Source organism: Mustela erminea, chromosome 14 (assembly GCF_009829155.1).
Source record: "Mustela erminea isolate mMusErm1 chromosome 14, mMusErm1.Pri, whole genome shotgun sequence".
Taxonomy (NCBI): Eukaryota; Metazoa; Chordata; class Mammalia; order Carnivora; family Mustelidae; genus Mustela; species Mustela erminea.
In genome coordinates this window covers 48,284,544-48,305,379 of record NC_045627.1, presented here as the reverse complement: position 1 = coordinate 48,305,379, position 20,836 = coordinate 48,284,544, and the positions used below count along the sequence as shown (strand labels likewise).

Below are 20,836 nucleotides of genomic sequence, written 5' to 3'. Positions count from 1 at the left end.
TTTAATGCACATTTCTAGTCAATTAATCAATGCCTAATAGCATTTGAAATTAGCTATAAAAATGGACAGAGTATCATATTCTGTATTATTTGTTCAGTTTTTCAGTTATCCTATTTTCCATTTCACTGAAAATATTTTATTTTTATGAAAAGTCACTCCCAGAGCTAATTTCTCATTAAAGCACTGAAGCTAATGCTACCCTTACATATAAAATTGATTAAAGTCACATGGGGGAGCCAATCAGATTGAGCCACATTAACGTACAACTTATGAACGTTTGGCAGTTCAACAATACATATCGAGTGCTTCTAGAAAGTGCACACAGCCTTTGATTAAGCAACATCCTTCTAGAAATCTACCTAAGAGAGATGGTGATACTGATCTATACACAAGGATAAATGGCATTGCAAGCATACCTCTATTTAATAGGGAAAAATAGAAACAACATCAATGTCCAACAATAGGAAAAGATTATAGTATAGCCACATAATATTATCATGTACCTATTAAAATGATGCTTTCAAGAAATATTACTGTTAACAATAATGTTCATATGATACTATGTGAAATAAAGCAAAACCAAAAATTAAGAAAATATGAGAGTATTATGTGTTTCAAGAGAAAGCACTATTTCATTCAACTTTTATCTGAATTTTAAATACACTCACATGTGTGCTGGGCTATTAAGTAAATAGTTTCATTTAGTAAATACATACTGGATGGTGAAATAAAATGAATTTTAAGTGTCATTTGCTTGTGAAACATCCTCAGAGGCTTATAAGAGAAGGAGGAGGATATATGACAATGTAAAATTCTGGGTGGAAAAGTTAGTTATTATAATATAAATTTAGAAATCAGGCAATACTAATGCTACATCAAGAAACTGCTAAGCTATTAAGACAAGTAGATGCACTTATGTTATTTTTGTTGTTTAAAAACAATTTTTGTCTCACCTTAAGTTACTGCACATTAAAGGTAAAAGTTGATAAGATTTCTAAATTCTTCCAATCAAGGTGTTAAAGGGCAAATTTAATAGTCTTTTTAGGCATGACAAAAAATAGGTATTATTTCAAAATACAGTTTTTGAAAAGTCAAGGTATTCCTAAAAGTATATGCTGTGGCAAGAAGTGCTACTTGAGATTACCATAAGGGCTTTTTACTTGTCAAAAGCAATTATTTTTGTTAAAATTTCCTACTATGAGGTAAGTTATCTATCATTCCTAATTTTATAAAATTGGAAATAAAAAAGACTAAACTAGTATTAGTTAAGTCAATTTGGACAAAAGCTGAAATCAGGACAACAAGAAGACCCCTTCTACATCCAAAGGTAGCTATTTTTAACCCAGAGAAAAATTTAATTTGAAACTGGGAGACAAGCATTTTCAAGTTGAGCCTAGTAATATACTCAAGAAAAGAAATGGAAGTCAAAATTTCATAAGGGAAAAGTATATAAAGACCAGGATTTTCCTTTTTTCTCCATTTTTCTGGAGTTATTCTTAAATTCAGCAAGAACATCCTAGGCCAATGCAGCTTTCCTGAGTGACCAGAGCTAAACACTCCCTGCAAACGTTAATTATTTCATTCTCCACATATCCAGAACAGGCTATCTCATTAAGCTGGAAGGTCTACTATTCCTATAAATTAAAAACAAAAACAAAACCTTAGTGAAGCTTGCCTGACTTTTGTCTTTAGAAGAAAAGTCAGCATAATCTCTTCCAGTCCCGTCCATGTTGCTACAGGAAGAGATTATGCTGAGTGAAATAAATCAAGCAGAGAGGTCAATTATCATATGGTTTCACTTATTTGTGGAGCATAACAAATAGCATGGAGGACAAGGGGAGTTAGAGAGGAGAAGGGAGTTGGGGGAAATTGGAAGGGGAGGTAAACCTGAGAGACTATGGACTCTGAAAAACAATCTGAGGGTTTTGAAGGGGCGGTGGGTGGGAGGTCGGAGTGCCAGGTGGGGGGTATTATAGAGGGCAAGGACTGCATGGAGCACTGGGTGTGGTACAAAAACAATGAATACTGTTATGATGAAAATAAATTTTAAAAAATTAAAAAAAAAAGAAAAGTCAGTTCACTTATGTTGATGTTCAAGATGGCCTCAAAAAAGAACTTATTAATAAAACATTATAATAAAGGGGAACTCTCTTCACTATCTACCATCACTTATAGAATTAACCTCTCCAAAACTCAGCCCTAGGAATCACATACTAACTAAACATGGAAACAAATATTACTTAACTAAATATAGGTTTAGTGTAGAAGGGGGAGATCTATTCCAAAACACTATGAAAACCACTGGATTCCATACCTTTATTTTCTATATATTTTTTGAAGATTTTATTTATTTACTTGAGAGGGAGAGTGTGTGCGTGAGCACACACAAATGGAGGGAGATGCAGAGGGAAAAAGAGAAGCAGGCTCCCCACTGAGTAAGGAGCCTGATGTGGGACTCAATCCCAGTACCTAAGGATTATGACCTGAGCCTAAGGCAGATGCTAAACCAACTGGGCCACCCAGGAGTCTCTTTCCTATATTTTAGAAAAATTCAAAATATTCTTTAAAAAAACTAAAATTCTGTATTTTAGATAATTTATACATAATTCTATATTTTATATTCCATAAAATTCTTTATTTTAGAGAAATTTAAAATATTCTTTAAAATATTAAAATAATGTTAATTTTATTAGTAAACTGCTTTAGCTGTTCTCAGGGTAAATCCAAAATAGTGTAGTAGTAAAAACATATTGTTCCTCTAAAGGAACCTCCCCCACTCAGCAAGAGATATCAATAAGTCTTGTACTATCACTTTCCACCAAGAGGGTCCTGTAAGTCTCAGTGATCAAGTTCCAGGGCCAGTTCTCTTAGCTATATAAGCCGTGAGAATATACGCACTACCTTCTGATGTGGCTAACACATTCAAACTCTAGAGAACCAAAACTTTCTCCTTACTAATTAGAAGAGGAGGAGAAGAAAGATTTGATCTATAAAAGCCAGAAAAAAAGATCCTGATAGTGTTGCGGACAGTGTTTCTTTATAGTTGGGAAATGAAAAGGCAGCTCTAACCCAAGAGGAAAGAAGGAAGCAACGTTTAGAAATAAAGGGCCAATGACTGAAGGGAGGGACAAGAAAATTCTAAAGCTACACAAATAAAAAACTAGTGAAATGAGCATTTCTAAGATACATGTTTTCAAAATAAACGTAAATTTTTGTTTGCAATATGGAATAATTAACCTTAAACTTCAAGTCCACATTATAACTAGCTGAAGGGAAGGAGAATGAGGGAGAAGAATGGTAGGGAAAGAAGACAGGAACTAAAAGGGAGCTACAGTAAATTCAAGGCAGGGATGTTAATCTGAGGTAAATCTGTCAAACCATGCAAATTACTAGCTGTTAAGTCTAAAAATATATTATTATGTTACACCTGCCCTTTGAAAGTCAGATTAGTTCACTAGAGTTTTAAAGTAATTTCTTATGTGCTAGGAATACGTAAATAGAGGAGAAAGGAAAGAGAAGTACTTGAAGACAAGAGAAGTAAAAAGGAGGCCTACAAAGGTGGGAGGGGATGGAAAAGGAAGAGGAGGAGGAGGAGGAAGAATCTCTCTTCTCCTTGCTTCCACTGAACAAATTAACTTGCTACTAAATAATCTGACATAAAAACCTATACAAACTTTCTGTTCTATTTTCTTTTAAACAAAAAAACAAAAGGGAAGCAGAGGCATAATAGCCCAAAAATACACCTCAAACCTTATCTCAAATTCATACTGATACCTCATAATTTTGCCTAATTCAATAAATGAATTTTTATTTGAATAAATCACATTTCTTAACTTTAACTGCTTAAAACTATGTGACCTTTGATATTTCATATAGATAATTTATTAAAAAAATGATCTGAATAAAAAATTAGGGTAATTCCATGCAGGATCCATAAAAGTGACTGATTGACAATATTAATTACCTTTTTTTTCACTAGTATTAGCTTTTTTGGGTGACTTTTCAAAAAAGATAAAATATAACCAACTTACCAGGTATACTTAAGTATATAATGTAAAATAATAAACACTGTTTTGGAAAGCAGATTCAATGTAAACAAAAAATCTTTTAAGTCAAACAATTACTAAAATCATTAGAAATGTTAGTAAACCATGCATATTCAAGAGCCATTTTCTTCTGTACTGTAAAGCAGCTGATGAATTACAAAAATGGATTAGTTGTTAAAAAAAAACCCTTGAAATTAGATTAAAAAGATTTCTTTTAGATGACAGTGAAATGCAATCAAATCTTCTTGATTAAGAAATATTTAAAGAAATGTGCAATGGTCTAGTAAGCCTGCTCCCTCAATCAGTATGCATCTGTCCATATCATTACAGATAGTATATATATTTTTGACTTAACTAGATAAAAAATTGTTATTCATAGATCTCAAGGTCACAAAAAAAGAAAATACATTAAAGGCAGATGCATGTCAGTAGGTCTAGGTTCACTGGCAATAGGTTAAACAGCATTAGAATTAAATTAACTTCAGGTAGTTCTCCTAAGGTTCTAAGTAGAAGTCTATTCACATGCAGTCGAAGGAAGGGTTAATTAAGAGAAGAGAACCCAGGGAGTGCTGGTTTAGCACATGCCTACAGGTCACTCTGGACAGGAGATGGGGTGCTGGGGGAGGGACAGGTCATGCAGAAGGGAAATACCATGAACGGGAAGCCAGAGCAGGATAGGAGTGAGAGACACAGACTCACTCTGTCTGCGGTGCGGTGGAACAGTCCGTGGCATCCCCTGGAAGGAGCCCTGCCAAGGAGAGAAGGAGGGAGCAGAATACCCACCCTGTGCAGAGAGAGATGGGGTAGGGAGGTATAATAAAACAGGGAACCGAAAAATAGAAAAACCAAAGTCATACTTTAAAAAAAAATAACAATAGTGTTAATAAGAATACAGATTTTTTAAAATATAGGTAGTTCAAATGATTAAAAATATATCATAATACAAACCTAGGTATTATTCGTATATTTTAAGAAAAAAATTATTTTCCCCTAATATTTATAGTTAAAGCATAAGAAATGAAATACATATTCTTTCTTGTATACATTACATTTATCATCATACAGCTCTTTTTTAAATAGCAGATTCCAGTATTTCAAAAATGTGAAAACATTTTAAAAGGGAGATAGATTTTTTTAAACAAGTGTTAAACAGAGAAATTGCATTAATTATAAATCAGGCAACAAAAAAACTATCATACAAAAAATGTTTATTTCTTTTTAAGTCATAGGTTTTCAGAGGATTAGCAGATAAAGAACACTGGCTGAAAATAGCAGAACCAACACAGCATTAAAAAGACTTAGGATGTTTTGAGAGTGAGTACTGTCAAGAATGTGACATACAGGCCACAGGTTAAGCATGCATGCTTTTTAATATGAGTAACTTATGGCTTCTTAGATTTACGTAATAACAGGTTATCAGAATTGGAATACATCTGCAATGGCACTCACTTCCCAGATAAAACTGGGTTAACAAGAAAAAGATTTGTTCAATGTCTCACAAATAAAACCAGATTGGGTCTCAGGTCTGTTTCTAGTGCTCCTACCAACAGAAATATATCCACAAACATAACTATTAAAACAGTAACAAAATCATAAAGGAAAATGAGTTGTAAATTATCATCATACCCAGTTCAATTTGCAAAAGAAAGTATGCATAATTTTTCAGACAAATTAATCTGACATAGAAATAACTTATTAGAAAATTACTAATGTAGTTTTTAACTGGTGTTTACAGATTTCATAAACACTCCTCCAAATAAAAATTTTTTCTACTTCTCTATCAATATTTCTTGGCTCGGTTCAGTATAATCAGATACTTATTTAAATTTAAGAGTAATTATATCTACACTGCTCACTATAAAAAAAAAAAAAACAGAATGACCCACTTTCTACGTTAATGAAAGGGAAAAACAGCTCCCAGAAACTACGTGGAATTAATGATTTTTAGAATATCCTATTTTAAAAAAGATCCTATCTTTTGAAATTATTATCTTTTCTCCACTAATTTAGCCACAGGTGTTTGTGAAAATAACTTAGAAAATACTTAAGAGCGTGATAATCCCAACCGTTCTCCAAAGATACTGCCAGACACAATTCTATTTTGTTGTTTCAGAAATATTTTGGTTTAAAAGCTTTACACAAAACAAATCTTCAACCAAAAAAGGACAGCAACTTTTCCTAGAAGTTTCACCAGAGCCAAGGTTCTACTCACTGTACTGGGTAAAGACACTTTCAGATCGTGATTTTATATATAAGTTAAACCAGCAGTCAAAGATTCCTTTTCAAAGAAATAAATTCCGGAGGTTTCTGAAAATAGTACTGACAGGGAACAAGGGACCGGTGTTTTTCTTTGGATCTTCCATAAGTCCTACAACTTTAAAAAAGTCACTGATCTTCTCTGAGCCTCAGTTTCCTCATTTGTAAGACACAGGATTAGAATGTGCTAGAGAATGAATTGTGTTCCCCACAAATTCCGTATGTTGAGACCTATTCACCCAGTGTGATGGCATTTTTGGAGGTGGGGACTTTGGGAGGTGAAGAGGTCAAGACGGTGGAGCCCTCTGAACGGGATTCATGCCCTTATAAAAGAAACCCCATCTCTTGCCCCATCTACCACAAGAGAACACAAGGAAAAAATGGTTGTCTATGCAGGCCCTTGCCAGACACTGAATCTTCCAATTTGCTCTTTGATCTCCCAACCTCCAAAACTGTGAGATAAAGATTCCTATTATTTATAGGTCACCCAGTCTCTATGGTGTTTTATGATATCTGCCCAAACAGACTAAGACAGAATGGTTCATCTCTAAGAAGATTCTCACTTTTAGTTCTTAGAATTCAGTTACTCACATATCTGTCCTTATCCCTACTCCAACCATTGTTATCCCCAAAAAAGAAAGTTCCAAGCCTAGATGGTCCACTGGAGAATTCCACCAATGTTTAAAGAATTAACAACAATTCTATACAGAAAACAGAACTAGAGGAAAGAATACTTCCCCACTCATTTATGAGGCTAGAATTACCCTAAGAGAAAATCAACAAATACAGTACAAAACAAAAAACCAGAAATCAACAGACCATTATAAACATAATACAATGAATATAAACATAAACAAGTCTTAACAAAACATTATTGATTAGAATTCAGAAATATGTAAAAGAATTATACACCATGATGGGGGAGGGGTTAGGTCAACAAGAGTGACTCAAAAATGATCAATGCAATCAATAGACTAAAGTGAAAAAATGACATGTTCATATATATCAGTAAAGCAAAAAGGACTGAACAAAATGTAACACACATTCATGATGAAAACTCTCTGCAAACTAGGAATAGAAAGGAATTTCTCAACTTGATAAAAAGCATCTTTCACATACCTATAGCTAACATTTATTTAATGGTGAAAGACTGAATGTTTTCCCCTGTAGATCAGGAATAATATGATTCCATTCTTATTCAACATACTATGGGAAGTCCTACCCAGTGGCATGATGTAAGAAAAGGAAATAAAAGACATATAGATCAAAAAATTGAGAAAACTGTTCCTATTTGCTAATGACATGACAGTCCACACAGAAAATCTAGATCTATAGGAAAAACCCAGAACTAGGAAATAGGTTTATTAAGTTCATAGGATACAAGATCCATAAACAAAAGTCAGTTGCACTTCTAAATACCAGCAATAAGCATATTAAACTGAAATTTAAAAGACAATACCATTTATAATTACTAAATATGATAAAATAATAAATCAAAGAAAGCATATGTAGAACTCGTATTCTGAAAACTAGAAAATGTTCATTAAAGAAATTTTAAAAATGATTTAAATTAATAAAGAGATACACCTTATTCAAGGATTAGAATACTCAACATACTAAAGATGTTAATTCCAAGATGATATTTAGGTATAACATATTTTCTGTCAAAATCCTGGCAAGATTTTTTTTTTTTTAGATAAACACAAGCTAAGTCTAAAATTACACTGAAAACCAAATAAATTAGAATACATAAGCAATTATGACAAAGAAAAAGTAGGATGATCATTCAACTTAAGACTTTTTATAGTTACAGCAATCAAGACAGTATAGTATTGGTGGAGGCGTAGACACACAGATCAATGGAATAGAAAACCCAGAAGTAGATATATACAAATATATAGTCAACTGACTTTTGACAAAAATGCAAAGGGAATTTAATAGAGAAAGGATAATATTTTTTAAAATGGTGTAAAGTAACTGGATATTTGTAGGAAAAAAAATGAACCTTGACCCAAACCTCATGTCTTACAAAAATTCATGGAAAATGGATTACAGAGTTATCTATTTCAATGATATTTATTTATTTATTTATTTATTTATTTATTTGACAGAGAGAGAGAGAGAGAGAGAGAACAACCAGGGGGAGGAGCAGAGGGAGAGAGAAAAGCAGACTCCCCAGTGAGTAGGGAGCTCAAAAGGGGGCTGGATCCCAGGACTCTGAGATCATGACCTGAGCTGAAGGCAGATGCTTAACTGACTGAGCCACCCAGGTGCCTCGTGGATCACAGATTTAAATGTAGAGTGTAAAACTATAAACATTTCAGAAGAAAACAAAAGTTTTCAGTGTCTTGGCCTTGTTTTATAAAGAGTTTAGATATAACATAAAAAGAAATCCACAAAAGAAAAAAATCCACAAAAGAAAATAAATGTTGATAGATTGGACATCAAAATTAAAATCTTTTACTCTTGAATGACTCTATGAAGAAGATGGAAAGACAAACTATCGACAGGGCGGGAATACCTGGAACCACATACTTTACTCTTATGTAAGGACTCGGGGAGTATATAAAGAACTCTACATTCAACAGTAAAAAAATTAAAAGTCAAGTGAGAAAATGGGAAGACATGAAGATATATTTCAAGGAAAATGGCTAATAAGCACATAAGAAGACATTACTACCATTAGTTATTAGGGAAATAGAAATTAAAACTACACTGATATAGCAATACATACTTACCAGAATGGCTAAAATTTAAAAAATAATACTACTACTAAATGCTGGTAAAGATGCAGAGAAACTGTCACTCATACAATGTTGATGAGAATCTGTTCTGGCATTTGTGATAAACAGCTTGGTAATTTTTTTGAGTACTAAACAGAGAACTGTCATATGCCCCAGAAATCACACTACTGGGCATTTACCCCAGAGAAATGAAAATTTACATCTACACAAATACTCACAGGAGCTTTATATGTAATAGCTAAAAACTAGAAGTGATCAAAATGTCTCTCAATGACCCATATCAATGGAACAATACTTGGCCATAAAAAGGAACAAATTATTGATAGACACAACTCTTTGGATGAATTTCCAAGGTGTTATTCTGATTGAAAAAAGTAATCTCAAAAGCTCATATACTATATAGTATCACATAACATTCTTGAAATGATTTGATTAATAGGCATGGAAAATCAGATTAGTGGTTGCCATGAGGAATGGTAGAGGAAGAAGGGAATGACTGTGATTATTAAAAGGCAGCACACAAGGCAGAACTTTGTAGAGGTGCAGTAATTCTGCTTCTTAAATACAGTATTGTTGCCAGAATCTACACAGTAATAAAATGGCACAGAACTACATACATACTACAAACAATTTCCTGGTTTTGATACTGTACTAGGCTTATTAAAATGTAATCATTACGGGATATTGGGTGAACCATACAAAGGATTTTTATTACTTTTTATGGATCTGTAAGTATTTAAAATAAAAATTAAAAAATAGAGGAATAAAACCATAATGCATATTAGAATAATACAGAAGAAGACTACGTAAAATGCTGATTATATTGGTAGGGTTATATTTTCTTGGGGAAAATATCTCTATAAACTGCAGGTAATTTCCCTGAGTATGAAAAGAAGAAAGATTATTTAGTCCTTTTGACAATGAACAACTGAAATAGCTATAAAATACAAGACTAACTAAACCCTGAGACCAGGCAAGTTCAGAATACCAGACATTTAAGCAACACTAAGCAGCAGCATTAAGAGCAGGTATTGCCTCCCCCTGATTCCCTATCTATTGGGAGTGTTTCTAAAACAAAAAAGAACTTGTGGAGAAGAACTTAACTTTGAAACTTCGAAGACTCAGGATTTATAAGATGTAAGGTAAGGGCGGGAGACCTGATCTTTAGCAAAAAGTCAGCAGAAGCAACCCAAGTTCCCAGATGTACGGATCTGTTCCAGCAGTGAGTGCTGGAACAGGCTACACTCCTGAACTGAAGTGTATCATAAGTGACAGCAGTTTTAAGATGGATCTGAGATCCAGAAGGTCTAGTCCCCAAATTTGGAAAACATGTCCACCTTTCTCTGGTCCAGAAATAGAGCTTCACTCTCCTATCATCTCAGATTTACCCTAAGAATCCAGCAATGTCTTTGATTTAGTATCCAAAACCCTTAGCACACTGGGATTGAAATACAGAATAAACTAGTCTAAGTTCACAGAATGAATCAGAAAATTAATCTATGGTTTAAAAGCTGAAGGAATGTACTTTGGTGGAGATCATTAATTCCTGCTACTTAGTACAGGTTTAGAACCTAATCCAATGACCGTCACACAGAACTGAATTATGGACACTCTAAAATGAAATGCTGTATAAATGTAAAATACCCCTAAATGTCAAAGAATTGATTAAAAATAAAAACCAAAGCTCAGAATGTAAAAATTCTCAATATCTTCTTTATACTGATTCCACTTTTTAATGATACTACTGGGTTAATAAGATATTTTGTTTAAAATTAATTCTGTATTTCTCTTTAATTTGGATTCTAGGGCATTTACATTATATATTCAGCTCACATTATATTTCTACTGGAGCACTAATAGAGAGGGCAGAGAGTGCATAATTCTTTCTTGGTTGATGCAATGAACTCATAAAGTTCCTTAAGCTCTAGCCAAGAAAGTATCTTTTGCTCATCTGCATCTATTTTAAATCTTCTGATGACTTCTAAGATGAAATGGCAGATATGAGATGCTTTCTGCTAGAGAAATGTGGTTTCTCTAAAACACTTTGTTTTATATGAAACAAAGAGAAGTAGGTATGCGTATGAATATATTCCTGGAATCCAAGCAGGAAAATAAAATCTACTTGTAGAAAAACATACCTGGGATATCTGACATAAACAGTTTAACAATATGCACAATGTTCTAATTTATACTTTAAATTTGTGGGACCAAAAAAAAAAAAAAAACCAAATAAAGGAAAAGGAAAACATGAAAAACAGAAGTGTCTGAAACTCAGGGTTTTAGAGGTAACTTCATTTCTCTCAAGATAAAGCCTACCAGGTCTTCACATAAAACACTGTGTGAACTCTGTGTGGGATTAGACAAGGAACTGTGAGCCAATTCTTCCAAGAACACTTTTAGCTCTTCCCTCAAATAGCTGCTTTTTCTTAATGCTGATGTGAGAACAGATGAGAGTTTTCACCTCAAGTAAGTTTAGGGGATTTTCATCTTAACACCGAAGAGATAAAACTCTTCCTATTCATGATTAGTTTGCCAATTTCTCCCTCTTCTGGGAAAGTCTAGGAAGCTCCCTGGAATAGTCTTACTTGCTCTGGAAGGGTCTGTGGCACTTGGCACTACAACACTGAGCTTTCCTAGTAGATGAAGCTCTAGCACTAGAAAGATTTCTGCCTTCTATGCACTCAAGTCCCCTCCACACTCTGAATCTTCCTCTCCACCTAACTTCACCTAACTTGATTTATCAAGTTGCTTCCTGAAAGTGAACAGGATTATCCATTTCTCATCTGATTGCTATCATTAAATTTCTAAGAGTAAAATCTCTCTACATCCTGCCTACATCCTCGATGTACAAGTCAGTAAATTGAACTCAGTATTACACAAATGAAGCGATCCCAGTAGTAGAAAACTTTGGTACTGTCCTTTGTTTTCCAATTACAGTGTAGATAAAACTTTGCTTCTTCAATGGATACTTTAAACAAAGTTTTAAAAATGATGGGGTGCCTGGGTGGCTCAGAGGGTTAAAGCCTCTGCCTTCAGCTCAGGTCATGATCCCAGAGTCCTGGGATCGAGCCCCGCATCGGGCTCTCTCCTTGGTGGAAAGCCTGCTTCCTCCTCTCTTTCTCTGCCTGCCTCTCTGCCTACTTGTGATCTCTCTCTGTCAAATAAATAAATAAAATCTTTAAAAAAAAAGTTTTAAAAATTCTTTCTATATTTCTGGCATTTGGTATTAGAGGGTGCCGATTTAGATACCCCTAAAATTTATGACTAGATAAATCACTCAATTGCTAAAATGGTCATATTTAATTTGTTCTTAGCCTTGAAAAACAATTCTATTTTTTTTTTAAAGTAAATCTTTTTTAAAGATTTTATTTATTTATTTGACAGAGAGAGATCACAAGCAGGCAGAGAGGCAGGCAGAGAGAGAGGAAGGGAAGCAGGCTCCCTGCTGAGCAGAGAGCCCGATGTGGGACTCGATCCCAGGACCCTGAGATCATGACCTGAGCCGAAGGCAGTGGCTTAACACACTGAGCCACCCAGGCGCCCACAATTCTATTTTGTTAGTGGTTTCAGATGTATCCAAAGAAGCTATAGTATAAATGTTTAAAAATCAGTGTAACAATACACATAATAGGATTCTTGTTGTATTGTCATAAATACATGTGGCTGGCATGTGATGTCTCAGTAAAGATGGCTCCTGTCAGCATTTAGCTCATTGAAACACAGACCATACTCAATGGTCCATATCTAAAAATGATCACACATAAAAATTTTTTTTCTTTGACACCAAAAATTTAAAAATAATTACATGATCACATTATAATTATTTGTTTAAATACCAATTTATATGTATATTTCACTTAAAAATACTTCTAGTGGCATATGCTATATATAAACAACAGTGAATGTAAATAAAGACCTCCACAAAGAAATCCTTAATTCCCTCTGGAATATATATGAGTAGTAATATAACACCTCACCAATTGGGATAAAATGAAATGACAAAGTATAAAATCAGGACATTAATCTCACATAAAAATTAACTAATAATGCTTCCCATTCTCAAATCAGGAAGGCATACAGTGTGAAAGAAAAAGGACTAAGGAGAGAGTTCTCTTAAGACACATCTTTAGGTTATGATGTTCCCTTTCACGTAGTATTTTATGTTATCTCCCAGGCAAGCAGAAAAAGGGAGGGAGCAGAGTTCTTTAATAGTACATATAGCATGCTGCTAGGAAGTTAGCAAACTCCTTCTCCTTGGGAAATTATGAACAGTTGACATGATTTCTGTGATATGTCTGTGATACAATTTTCTGATTTTATCTTTTCTATTTTATAAATAGCTATTATAGGAACATACTTGACTATGATATTTTGAACTGTATGTATAATCTAGTAAATCTGAGACATGAGAACCTAATTCTAAGCACAAAGAATTGCTGATAATCCTGACCATATTCTAATTGCTGAATTTATGTAAGTCACATACATATCTATTAAACTATAAAATGGATTAAATCTCTGATCCGCTACTAGAAGCTAATTCTAAGAGAACATTTTAAAATACATAGGAAATCATCTTTCCTCACCTCTCTGCTATATAATGAAGTGAGTTCTTAAGATATGAAAGAAAACTAGTAACAGATCTAATTGTGCATATTCTGAATTTCAACTGGTAGGCAACTTTCTCACTGATACTGATAAGACAGCATTTATTTCTACACTAAATTTTAAAAGGAATCCAGGTGAGCCATTCATTATCTGACAGGCCAAGAAGATCCTTTGTGTCCATTTTACAATCCCTTTTTTGAGATTCAAGGGATAAATAATAAGACAGTTGATGGTCTGAGTCTAGAAATGTTTTCTTTTTCTTTTTCTTTTTCTTTTTTTTTTTAGAAATGTTCTCTTTTTTGCTATTTTGGCTTCTCTAGTTCATTTAAGATATTTAAACAAAGGCTCTGTAAAATGTATATATTGCAAAAATTTAGAATTACTTAATGTGCAAATCTTCACACAGTGATGTTAAATGCTTTGAAACAATACTAGAAATACATTAAAAATATTTAATTCAGTCCAAGATAATGCTACTTATAAGAACATGCTTGTACACAAATAATAATGTCATACTATCTTTAAAAATAAACTTTTATAAGTTTAAATTTTTAAATGAATCTTCTCACATAATCACCATCTCTTCTCACATAATCACCATCTTCCTAGTATTCCTAGTCTCACTTCAACTGTTTTTGTGTGAATGATTAGATACCTTCCACACTACTGTTCTTTTCCATGTTACCCATTTCACCATTTTATTTGGGTACTCTGTCCCTCAGATAAATTATTTCACCAGAAGCAGACTTATCCACTTTCCTCTTTTGTTTTTTTTAGTATTTTATTTATTTATTTGACAGAGAGAGACACAGAGAGAAAGAGAACCCAAGCAGGGAGCAGCAGGAGAGGGAGAAGCAGGCTTCCCGTTGAGCGGGGAGCCTGATGTAGGCCTTGATCCCAGGACCCTGGGATCATGACCTGAGCTAAAGGCAGCCGCTTAACAACTGAGCCACCCGGGCACCCTCCACTTTCCTCTTAAGGTAGCATCTTTTCTGACAGCTCATTCGTATCTCCTTTTCCTCTGTCTTTCCCTCTCTAAATCTAAAATCCAGCGCCCTTATTTTCCTTCATTTCTTCTAAAAATGTCCTTTTTTTTTTTTCATTTTTCTTTCCATGTCCCAAATGACTGCCAACAAGTATTATGAATGGTACCTCTCTCTTCTCTACCATCCTTCTGTGCCTTCTACTATAACCAGATTATTTCCTTGGATGCCAGAAGTATTCTGAGGACATGCTTACATATGCCTCATAAACCTCTGAAGGAGATCCTCAACTAAGAGTGTCAAGAAGGGCAATTAAATTCCCCAAGATATGCAGGAAATGGTAAAGAACAAGGATTCAGACTATAACTTTCAATCTTCCCGAAGTCTTACTAGCCAGATCAAAAAATGTTACCTACACTCAACCTGGAGATTTTGAAATACAACATGCTTTGATTCCCCAAACTGCTACCTAACAAAATCACTGTGGTCAAAGAAGGATCCCACTGCACCTCCCCAAGATGTTGGGTTCCTGCTAAAAAACGAACGTGCAGAATCAAGTATAACTTTTTAGAAGAGAAAAGAAAATCTTTATTATAGTAAATGGTTTCTAAAATAAGGTAATTTTATTTCAAATGAATCCTAAGTCCAAAAAACATAAAAATGAGAGAATAAACTCAAAATTTAACCTCAATAGTTAATAATTAAGTAAATAGTTAATAACTAAGTAAATATATGTAACTACCTCTTTAAATACAACTCAATAAAACTACTTTTGCAGATAAAATTTTTAATTCTATTTTTAAATGGACTTTACACAACTTCAACTACTTTCCTAAACATACAACTGTGTTGCAGCCAAAATCATATACTTACTGTTGTCTAAATGTATCGTCCTACCGCATCACCTTTACTTGTACTGTTCCTTTTGTCAAGGATATTTGTTCCATTTCAATCTGCAAAATATCTCTCAATCCTTTAAGGCTCCTCAGCGCACCTCTGGGTGAAAGAACCTTGTACTAGCAGTCAGTAGCCTATCTTAGCCACTGACTGACTATGGAAATTTTAATATGCCATTTAACCTCCCTGCCTTCTGTTAACTTGGATAACTATAAACAAAGGTGCTAAGCCAAGTGATTCCTATTCAGTAGATAACAAGGAAGCCTGAAGTCTGGGTTTATTAAAGTACTAGGCTGGAAAACTAACCTTCATTTCGCTCAAATTATAGTAAAATAACTGAGCAATGTCTTGGGGTTGGTTTTATACCATTTACTTTTTGTCTGATTAACAGTTTTCAGAACAGAAGATGAAGGAATCCAGAGATGGTATAAAAACTCCCATGAGGATGGGAAAATGGAACATCTCACACTTAAATCACCAATCTACTTAGTAATAGTGTCTGAAAATACAAACATCTGTGAGGAAAATTGAAGAAACAGGGAAACCCAAACTTTCATCTAGAAGCAAAAGGCATAGTCTTGTTTTGAAATTTCCTTCACGCTAAGCTTCCACATCCTTTAAAGAAATACTCTATCTTCTCTGTCTACTGACATCTTTTACTTTCTAGAATTCAACCACAACCTTCACCTTTTTCACCAAGCTCCTTGATTCTTCAGACTAGACTTTCCCAATCCTTTGAACCTAACAGAACTCACTGCACTCTAAGTGTATCACACCACCAGTCCCTTTAATAAACACCTGCTCATGAAAGAAGCAATCCTGAATGGTCTGTGCATTTTCTTCCCCAATTCTTATTTCTACTTCAAGAGCCTAATAACTGAGATGGGAGAGACTCATCAACTTTTGTTGAATAAATTATTAGTATCGCACCTTATGTGAGCACACACAAAAATGTTACTTATTAGATAAAAAACAAAAAAGTATTTTATAAACTTTAAAGCCTATAGCTAAGTTTTAAAAATTGGGTTGTTGATTATAGTAACCATTATGGTTCCCTGTTCATTTCTGTTACTACGATTCCACTGTTAAACAAGGCAAAAGAAGAGTCAAATGTGGCTTATTAGGCATTCTCTTAACAAAAAATGTCTATTAGTTGGCACCCAACAACAGGATTAGGATGACTAGCAGGCCATGCGATGACCCTCTGGCTCAGGCACATCCTGAACTTAGTTTCAGAACTCAGATTAAATTATGGTCAGTGTATGTTAGCCTAAATATGTTTTGAAAAACAAGAAAACTTGGTTACTTTATACTGTTTAGAAGAAACCATTCCCTAACCATGCCTAAACATAACCTTTACTATCTATATTTTAATGCACTTATTCTTAACAGCCTCAACATCTGAGTAATTATAACAGAATATATTTGAAAGTTTCAACAACAACAAAAGAATAAGCTACATCACGTACTTCCAAAGAGTCATGCTGTTAAAAAGGGAAGACTGCATTTCTTTTTAAATTTCTACTTCTTTTAGGGCATGGAGAAATACCACTCTCATAAATACATGCAATGAGAGGAGACTAAACATTCAAATAAAATGCGCTGTAGTGTGCAGAACAGAAAAGCTATTAAATGCACATTCATTTATATAAGACACACAAGAGAAGCTTTAAAAAGCACATAAACACCTAAGAGACAAGAAAAATCAACTTACCTAAAAAAAAAAAAAAATTACAGCCATGGCAGATTCAAAATTATTAGATTAAAGTAAAAAGAGTGAAACGAACATCAAAAGAGTAAATGACAAGAGAAGAGGTTAAGGGCATATGTTACTTACAGGAATTCTTCTCCAGGGTGTTTGAGTATATTTATCAGCATATGTGCATTTTTCCTCTTTAGAATTTTGGTGGCAGTTACACCGAGTTGCCTGAATAAAACCACAAAATTTACACGGGTATAATTCTATATACACATATATACATACAAAAATAATTAGAGGTTGGGGCACCTGGGTGGCTCAGTGGGTTAAAGCCTCTGCCTTCAGCTCAGGTCATGACCCCCAAGTCCTGGGATGAAGCCCCGCAGTGGGCTCTCTGCTCAGCGGGGAGCCTGCTTTCCTTCCTCTCTCTCTGCCTACTTGTGATCTCTGTCTATCCAACAAATAAATAAAATCTTTTAAAAAAATAATCAGAGGCTCTCTTAAAGGGTAAAAGACCACCCTCACAAAAAAAAAGCAAACATCCAGGTCTATTCATTAGTCTCCCATCTTATTCAGAGACTGGATTCCAGAGTCACTCAGTAAAGCTAAAATTCTGTATAGTGAAAATTAACCTTGGGAATCTCTTACACTGTCCATAAATACACTATCTACGATCTTATGTGTATAAATATATATAATACTATGTATATAAAAATAATATATATTAATATATATAATAATGTAGAATATATATAACAATATACAGATTATAAGGAATACAATTGCAAAATATAATGTATTTCTCTAAACTATAATGGTACTACAGTCACTATACCAGAGTTTCTTAAATTCATTTTTGATGGCACTCTATGGATATTAAACACCACCAGTCCACAGATAAGGCTGTCTATTCACATGTGTGGTGCTTTTAAGCCTTCTTAATGATGTGTTACCCTTATTGAACAAAAGAATTTGAAGGACCACTGAATTTTGACAAGATCCATCTGACCATTCCAGTTCACAAATGAATTCTCTGCATATGATTCCACTCAAAGCAAACTCATTTAGACAACACAAAGCAACGTACCTTTTGTGGAAACTTCGGTCTCTCAAATAAATAATGATCAAATTTTTAAAAAGAACAAGAAGACATAATGTGAACTTCTCCCTAGTGTGGAGTACTGTTATATTCCAATACATATATTGGAATATATATATTATTTATTAAACAACCTCACTGGAGGTAAACTTTCTTATAGGAAAACCTACATAACAAATTCTTAACTACTGCATCAAATTAAAATTAGGTGTCTTATTTTTAAAAATTTACCAAAATTCAGAATTTTTCTTATTTTCAATCAGATCACTCCATTTTCCATATATAAAATAAGATCTAATTAAAAACAAAAATCTCTGCAGAATAGACATTTTCCATTTCTTATAGTACAGACATATTTCCCATTCCTAAAAAATGGGATAGTGAATGAAACAAAATTCACCGTATTAAGTAGGCAACTTAAGAGTCTCATGGGGGCACTTGGGTGGCTCAGCTGGTTAAGCATCTGACTCTTGGTTTCAACTCAGGTTATGATCTCAGAATCCTGAGATGGAGCCCTGCATCTGGCACAGTGCAGAGTCTGCTTGAGATTCTCTCTCTCCCTTTCCCTTCACCCCTCCCCCCTGCTCATGCTCTCTTTCTCTCTCAAAAGTAAAATAAAATAAAAATATTTTTTAAAAAAAAGTCTCAGAGAATTCACTATAATAGGATATAACTTTTAATATATATGGAAGGTATATAAAGAAAAAATATTTATCTTAGTGCAAGCACATTATGTATTCTATCCTGACTACTGCAGTTCCAGAAGTAATTTCCTTTTTGTAGTCAATCTGTTAACTAACATATGAAGAACAATATTAGGCAAATGTTTGAATTTTTTATAATTTGAAAAACCTAGTTTTTAGTGACATTTCAATAGATGTGAAACAACTACCCGACTCATTCCCTGTCCACATGCTTTTCTTTTTGCTGACAGATTCTGTTTGGAGGCTCACATTCTATGTAGTCCTATATTCAGGAAAGTGTATCCTACCTTTTGACCCAATGATATATTTTGATTAGTGCGAACCAATCAGATTAATCCCATTCTACCATGCTTAGGAAGTGATAAAGATTCCAAACCTAGCCAATAAAACATACGCAAAGTCTGGATAATTTCTGAGAATGTGCTCTTGATTTTAAAAATAGGTATGCTAGAGGGATGCCTGGGTGGTTCAGTCAGTTAAGCATCCAACTCCTGGTTTTGGCTCAGGTCATGATTTGAGGGTCGTGGGATCCAGCCCTGCATCAAGCCCCATGCTTGAGATTCTCTTTCTCTCCTCTCCTTACCTTTTTCTTTCTCTTTGAAATAAATAAATGTCTTTTTTTTTTTTTTAAAGGCATACTAGAGAAAAGAAGGTCCTTTTCCTACATTTGGGGACTAATACAGGAGTATATGACACACAGAACTACAGAATACATCTTGTAACCAGCACAGGACAGCCAAAAAGATTCCAGAAAACCAACCTAGAACTTCACCATTACCAAAATGACCATTTAAGTAACCATGAGATCTACACAATTTTGTTATTTGAGTTTACAGATGTTCTAACTTTTAAGTCTCTTTTAGTTAAAGACTTTTACTTGTAACATAACATCTTAAGATATACACTGATTTACTAGATGGGTGATTTGGGGCAAATCATCAATAAGAGTAGTATTAATCATGCACCCATGGCCCAGGTATAGCATTACTCAGTTTTCATACATAGTTTATTAGACTATCATAATCCTATATTGTATTATTTTTATTACACCCACATACAGAAGAAGCTGAGGAGAAATAAAGTAACTTCCCTAAAACAACATGGCTATTTAGTTTCAGGGCAGAATTTGAAACCAGGTATATAATCCACAGTTTTTCAAATCTATGACACAGCTAACCTGCTTAAGCTGAGTTCTACTTTCCATGACTCTATAAAGAAAATTCTACACTAATAATTTAACCAGATTATTCTAAGGCTCCAATGTGTAAATGTATCTAAATTAACTTACTACTTAGTATACTTAGGGAAAAATAAAAGAGCATTCTCAGCATTTTAAATAAGATTTAAATAGCTGAGCTTCTATACAATCCAGTTAAATACTTGGAGCACTGCAATCTGATTTTATATATGAACATTTCACACAAAATATGAATTTAACACTTTATATTGTCAATTTTCTGAAAGTGTACATGCAAACTCAGGTTAAGATAAAATGCATAGATAGCTAGAACTAGAAAGGGACTTTGAAATCACCTTGAAAATCCTTCACATTTTTTTTCCCTTAAATTTCAGTGTAGTTAACATACAGTGATATATTGAGATGTGCAACATAGTGAACCACCAAGTCTATCCATCACTGTGTTCATCAAGACAAACACACTCTTAATCCCCTTAACCTATTTCACCCCCGCCCAATCCACCTCCCCTTTGGTAACCACCTGTTAGTTTTTTATAGTTAAGAGTTTGTTTTTCCATTATTTGCTTGTTTTGACTCTTAAATTCCACACATGAATGAAATCC

General features: G+C 33.9%; 1 protein-coding gene across 11 annotated transcripts in view; it reads right to left on the bottom strand.

The window, feature by feature from the left end:
• Nucleotides 1-20,836, bottom strand: part of CCSER2 (coiled-coil serine rich protein 2) — a 189,201-nt gene that overhangs the window by 12,778 nt on the left and 155,587 nt on the right. For 6 of the 11 annotated variants that reach the window (XM_032314144.1, XM_032314145.1, XM_032314151.1 and 3 more), the window contains one exon: nucleotides 17,372-17,461. In XM_032314144.1, the coding sequence (XP_032170035.1) occupies nucleotides 17,372-17,461 (90 nt within the window). Of the gene's footprint in view, nucleotides 1-4,697; nucleotides 4,831-17,371; nucleotides 17,462-20,836 lie in introns of those variants that run through there. The other 5 variants (XM_032314147.1, XM_032314146.1, XM_032314149.1 and 2 more) reach the window with 3 other exon arrangements.